The sequence below is a fragment of the Micrasema longulum genome, unplaced genomic scaffold, assembly GCF_059751315.1.
Source record: "Micrasema longulum isolate JH-2025_06_02 unplaced genomic scaffold, ASM5975131v1 h1tg000343l, whole genome shotgun sequence".
Lineage (NCBI taxonomy): Eukaryota > Metazoa > Arthropoda > Insecta > Trichoptera > Brachycentridae > Micrasema > Micrasema longulum.
Window position 1 is genome coordinate 214,649 of NW_028277546.1, and position 6,612 is coordinate 221,260.

At 28.6% G+C, this 6,612-nt stretch overlaps 1 protein-coding gene across 1 annotated transcript; it reads left to right on the forward strand.

Annotated features, from left to right (window-relative positions):
* Positions 1 to 975: 975 nt before the first annotated feature.
* On the forward strand, positions 976 to 4,051 carry LOC148282281 (betaine-homocysteine S-methyltransferase-like). Its single transcript, XM_088225335.1, has 6 exons — positions 976 to 1,309; positions 1,447 to 1,602; positions 1,881 to 1,981; positions 2,525 to 2,686; positions 3,233 to 3,447; positions 3,523 to 4,051. Exons 1-6 carry the CDS (start codon positions 1,156 to 1,158, stop codon positions 3,671 to 3,673), a joined length of 939 nt encoding a protein of 312 aa, XP_088081461.1. The 5' UTR covers positions 976 to 1,155; the 3' UTR covers positions 3,674 to 4,051.
* The last annotated feature ends 2,561 nt before the right edge of the window (positions 4,052 to 6,612 follow it).

Sequence of the window (6,612 nt, forward strand, 5' to 3'; positions counted from 1 at the left end):
CTTTGTTTAAGCAGCAGGTACTTTTTTTTCTTCGGGTCAACTGATGTATTCTTTTTCTGTTATCTGGTTTTTGTCTTTTTTTCTTTTTTTGTCTTAGATAATGTCTTTTCAAAGTGGTATATAGCGACAACCAAGACGTGAGCAAAATTGTCAAAACACTAGCTAAGAAATCTAAGGTAATTTTGCCCACTTAAATATCTAGTGTGTTTGTTCAAATAGATATACAGAAATACTTTCTATAGCGTTGTTATTATTTATGCAACGAAATATATAAAACTTACTTGCCTCGTTTCAACACAAACTCCGCAACAACCAAAGTTTTGACACTATTTATAGATATACAAAAACAGACCTTCAAGTTTAACTTCAAATTTCAAGTGATCAACTGAAACTGGCAGTAAACTGAATATTTAGTTTTGCCATCTATCAAATATACTTACCAAATGTAATTCTAATGATACCAGTAACTTTTTTTACTTTAATACATGATTTTGTTAAGGATTTCAGCAGTGGGCAAAATTGTCATGGCTGGGCATCTCGTTGGCACAACTCTTAAAATTATGCAAATTTCTATGAATTTGGCAGTGAGCGGGGGGGGGGGGGTAATTCGGCCCACCTATTAATTAATACAATTATTTCGCATATCATCCAATTAATGTTGATAGCAAATATATTTTATATAGTCAGATTTTAATATTTTTTTTAATGTTTTAAGAAAATTAGTTTTTTTTCAATGTAGGCATAAATTTTGTAAATGCGAAATAAGTTCATTAAAATTCGACTTTGATGACATAAACTATTGAGATATTGCTAAAAAATGGTAGAAAAAAATAATATTCATACCAGCATAAAAGTTTAAAAAAACATTTCTAAACCAAAAATTGTACTAAAACCGGGCAGAATCATGATCATTGTAGAACATAACCCTTAATCTATGGTGAATCCGAATACCGAATGACCGAAATTCAAATCACAGTGTGACGCACGTGTGAAGGATTGTTTTCGTATACCACAGTCTGTGTTGTTTTCTTATACTATACTTACTTAGATATTTGTATTTCTCGCAGTGTGTGCTTATCTACGTTCTTCTTAGCTTGCTTCCTAAGTTCAAGTGTTTTATTGTGATTGTGTTACGTCTAAATAAATTATTTGAGCATGGCCCCTGATATTAAAATATTGGATGGTGGATTTTCAACACAATTATCCGTCCATGTGTCTGATAAGGTCGATGGTGATCCACTTTGGACTGCCAGGTTTTTAGCTACAAATCCTGATGCAATTGTCCAAACTCATCTTGACTTTTTGAAGGGTAAGTGTACGTCATTATTTGTTGAGTGTACCTTGTAAGCTGGTGATAGTGGATTACTACTTTGTAAAAATATAAAATATTCAATCGACCTTTCTCCTAACCAATCAATTAAATGTGTGCATATTTTTTTAATTAAGCTGGATCAGACTTTATTGAAACATGCACATATCAGGCATCAATTCCTGGATTTATGAAGTATCTGAATGTTTCGGAAGAGAAAGCTAGGTCTCTTATAAGAGAAGCAGCCGTACTTGCTCTCAAGGCTATTCAATTGTATCGTAAAGAATTTCCAGGTAAAAACATTAAATTATTCTAATTACAGTATTTATATACTAATAAGCTGTTCCCTTTGCTTCTACCATGCATGAGATATTGAATTTGATGCCCGACTATTTAGTCTATTTAATAAATATTAAGTTTTTGCTCTCATATTTGTACCCTGGTATTGCACATAAAATATTCTTAGATGTATCTCCTACCTCCATGCGACTAATACTCCAGATATTGCTGCTACTGGTTTTCCAGTCTATGGTAACTGTAATGAGTAATTGATTTTACGAGTCTCCAATAGATAAGAATCCTCAAATTGTTGGGTCCATTGGACCTTATGGAGCAGCTTTACATGATGGCTCAGAATACACTGGCAACTATACAGATGCTATACCAAAAGAGGTAATTATTTATTTTTATATTCCATTTATGTAGTAAAAATCTTTTAAGGCAGTATTATGGTTTTTTTTTGCACCACAACAGGCCAGTAGGCCCAATTACAGTGGTGAATTACGGCGCAAAACACCCAAGCTTGAGAAAAATCAAATATTTTTTTTGTTCTCACCGGAAATCCAACCCGGAACCTTCCGTGCATAAGTCAAGCGTTTTGACCACTACACCACAGAAGCCGCGATTATACTGTTGTTTTTGTTCCATTTCATAATTACTACTACTACCATTATGCCATTTCTTCGTAGGGGTAGGCAGAGAGAATGGACCGCCACACACGTCTATCCTGGCATATATTCCTAGCTTCTTCCACATTCATACATCTTGTCATACATGCCCTTCGGTTCTGTCTGCTTTTGACATGGCTAGACTATATAATATATTATTAATGTTTAAAGCATTAACTTTGCGGTCAAAAATTTTGTTAATAAATATATTAATATGTCCAATATTAAGTATTTCATTTCTTATCTACTGTGTTACATCTAATTCCAGGCACTGAAAGAATGGCACAAACCCCGTATTGATGAATTGATAAAGACTGGCATCAAAGTGTTTGCCTTTGAAACAATACCTTGCCAGAAAGAAGCTGAAGTCCTATTATCTATCCTGGAAGAACATCCCGATATCAAAGCCTGGTTTTCATTCAGTTGCAAAGTTGGTACATACAATAACCTTTTTTAAACTAACTATACCATATACCAATACTGTATTAAAAGAGTTAAATGAGTATGTTTTAAAAAAATAGTACCTGTTTTGTGTATACGTTAATAACTTTGTTTAATAGATTTTTATGTTCACTATATTTTTTCTTACAAAATAATAAATAGCATTCTTGTTAAAACCAGCCAATTTTTCACAGAATTTTGAAGTTTAAAAAATATAAGATATTGGTGTTTATTTACTATGTATGATCGGACTTCAACAAAGTTAAACTTGGTACACAGATGATTTAAAATTAAACTGATTCTTGCTGTCTTCCAACGGAATAAATTAGAGAGAATCTGTCAAAGGGTTTCATTTTTATAATTTCATAACAGGAAATAAAAACTGGGAGAAGTATCGTTTAAAATAATCCGAATTACTGATTTTTTTTTCTGCATTAAACCGGCACCGATCTACAAATCTACATACATTAAACACACTTGATTACTCAGTGAATAATATTTTTGCATATTAAAATATAGATATCTCTTTTATTAGGATGACATGTCACTGGTCCATGGTGAAACATTTCAAGATGTTGCTGTTCATTTATATAATTTGAATCCAAAACAAATATTGGCAGTTGGAGTTAACTGTCTCAATCCAATGTTTATACAGAAGTTGTTTAAAGGAATCAACAGCAATAAAGATAAAGAGATACCGTTAATTGTTTATCCAAACAGTGGCGAAATATATGTTGTGGAAAAAGAAGGGTAAATTAAAAATATTTTTTGTGTTTTTTGATGATCATAATGAGATCTCTATTTTGAAAACATTTTTTTTTACAGCTGGGAAGGCCAAAATTGTGAAGCCATTGAAACATTTGTTGAAGATTGGTTGAATCTCGGAGTTCGTTATATTGGAGGTTGTTGCAGAACTTATGCTAAGAACATAGTTGAAATCAAAAAGAAAGTGGCAGAATGGAGAGAAAAAAATTGAATAATTATCTTACATGGCAATGAGGTACTGTTCATCGATCAGCATAGAACAAACTATGGCCTTAATTCTCCAATGACCCGTCTTTATTGTATTGTTAACTCAAGACAAAATCTGGACTGTTTTGGTTTAAGTTTACAACGATTTAAACGAGCACTAAATAAATAGTCCAGATCTTGTCTTGATGTCCCTTATGTTTGTCAATGCTTCTTTTATTCTTTTTTTAATGTTTTTAACTATTCTTAAATTGTAATATTCATCCCTATACATTGTACAAATGGACAATGGCCGTAAATAAATCAATAAATAATACCTAATTTAACATATTATGAATGTTGTAAGGTAAAACGTCTATTTTTGCAAATATAGTTATTAAATATTTCATTTTGTTTCATTCAAAATGTTTTATTTAAATTTTGGATACTTGCTTAATTGTGAAATAACTTCTTGATTTTTCCAGAAATAATATGGATTTTTCTTTATTTTAATTCACTCCTCACCTCATTTGTATTACATTTTTATTAAAACATAGTATGATTAATTTATATTTGCATATAAATAGATCATTTTTCATTCATATTCTTTGGAATTTGATGATTTATTACATTTACCTTTTTTTCTAGATTGTGATTCTGTCATTATAATTTGATCTAATTAATTTTACTATGTATTTTTATTGTTATTTATTGTGGCTTGACACGGGCATAGCCTAAAAAGCCTTAATAAGTTCATAAATATTTAATTTTGTAATTTTGAATGAATAAATAAATAAAATAATTTTTTTTTTAAATAATGTATTAGACACAAATTAGTTAGCAAATAGCATTTTCCAATATTTAATTAATAAAAAAAATACTATTTAAATCCTATTTTCTCATTTTGAATTTCCCCAATGAGTATCAAAAATAAAAACACAAAAAGTTGATTTTATTTTAAAATCAATTGTAACATTAACATTAACATTAACATTTTTTTGCACCACAACAGGCCAGGAAGCCTAATTACAGTGGTGAATTACATCACAGAGTACCCAGGCTTGAGAAAAATCACATTTTTAATTTTTGTGTTCTCACCGGGAATCGAACCCGGAACCTTCCGTGCGTGAGTCAAGCATCTTGACCACTACACCACGGAGGCCGCATTGTAGCATCATGTTATAAGAATGTGCGAAATCCCTCAATCTTCTTTTCCTACAAACAATTATTTTGCTTGCTGCTTCAGTTTCATGCAAAAGAAATGTTTGATAATTTGGGTTTATTTGTTTGCTTCAGTTCTTTTTTTATTTAGCAATAATTACTAGTTATTTATCTAGTTTTGCATGTGTCTAAAAATATTAAGGATGTATTAAATATAACGCAATACTGTATTATTTTTTTTCAATATTTATTTGGATACATTTGTGTAAAATCATATTAATTTAACAGTCTCTTAAGTAATACAAAATATTTAGTATCATGCATTCACATCATAATCAAATAATTTTTGGGCACCATCAAAGCATTCAACAAAATAATTATATTATGTCAATTATGAACATTAATTCATAAATTTTATTTACAATCATTTGGCTTTTAATCAGTGTACTCACCTATATTTCTACAATCTAATTTACAATTTCTATTAAATATTACGCACTTTGGTATTCTCTAATATATTTACGATATACAATGTATGTATTACAACAAAACATACAAATACAAACTTATTTTTGTACATTTTATAACATAAAGTTTATTACAACAAAACATACAAATACAAACTTATTTTTGTACATTTTATAACATAAAGTTTACATGCAATCATACAAGTAATATAATGTATTATTTATGTATGGAAAAATATTTTTTCAACAGCTATATCTCTTGAAAAACTGAGTTTGTAAATTTTTATTTAACAAAGTTTGGTGCTGTAATTTCCCTAAGAGAATATACCAGGTATTTTCGAATAAATGATGGAAAATTTAAAATACCTACATTTGGATAACGTTCAAAGTGATTTTTTGATTTTATTTAAGATAAAAAAATTTATACACACAATCTTGACAGATGCAACATTAGCTACACAAGGTTTAAACATCCCATCTTAAAATACAAAACCACAAAAATAATGTATTAATTTCTTTTTTTTGTAAATTGTTTTTACCTTTGTAGCACTAAAATAAAATGAATGTTTGGAATATAATTATGATATATTTAACAAAATAATAATAAAAAAGTTAGTCTATAATAACGGAAATATTGGAAAAATATTTTTTGTATTAAACAAGCTGTTATTTTGTCAAAATAATAGTAAAAACAATAATTTAAAAAAATTGGAACGATATAAGTCAAATTTTAACCCTTAAAATTATCTAGAAATGTGCACAGATAATGTATAAAAATTATGTTAAATTCAATTTGAAATCTACACTTAACTATAATATTTATTTTGTTTTACCAATTATTATAAAATAAAAGTATATACTTTTAAATATTTACATATTCTTTCCTTAGCAAAAAACATTTTAAAAATCACATTTTGTGTCACAGAAGCTCATAAAAAATAACTATGTATTCTATTTTCTCAAGTTCATTAAGGTCAAAGAGACTGATATTTTTTTCCAAATGAAGTTGATTTGATAAGAAATAATTATGTATTTATCTATACGCATTGTGAAATGTGACATTGGGTGTCTTGACTATAAAAGTTTAACTCGATGCAGTTATTTTAAGATTACAAATAGACAAACACAAATTATTTTCGAGACAAATCAATAACTATGAATAATATACTAACATAAGTCATTGTCATTTTTCAGTTTTTTAAATTTTATTGTAAGAAATGTTTTCGACATACCTCATTTCATTAGCTTAACTTTACAATTTTAGGCAAATTTTACAATTTGAATACTGAGCTATTGCCAGATAAAAAGTTATAGTAATTATGTATGTATCAATATAATT

What these genes read in the sequence shown, in the direction of transcription:
- LOC148282281 (XM_088225335.1), top strand. Translation starts at nt 1,156, where the DNA reads ATGGCCCCTGATATTAAAATATTGGATGGTGGATTTTCAACACAATTA. An exon ending in TCATCTTGACTTTTTGAAGG is followed by an intron (nt 1,310 to 1,446) that starts GTAAGTGTACGT and finishes TTTTTAATTAAG; the next exon opens with CTGGATCAGACTTTATTGAA. An exon ending in GGTTTTCATTCAGTTGCAAA is followed by an intron (nt 2,687 to 3,232) that starts GTTGGTACATAC and finishes CTCTTTTATTAG; the next exon opens with GATGACATGTCACTGGTCCA.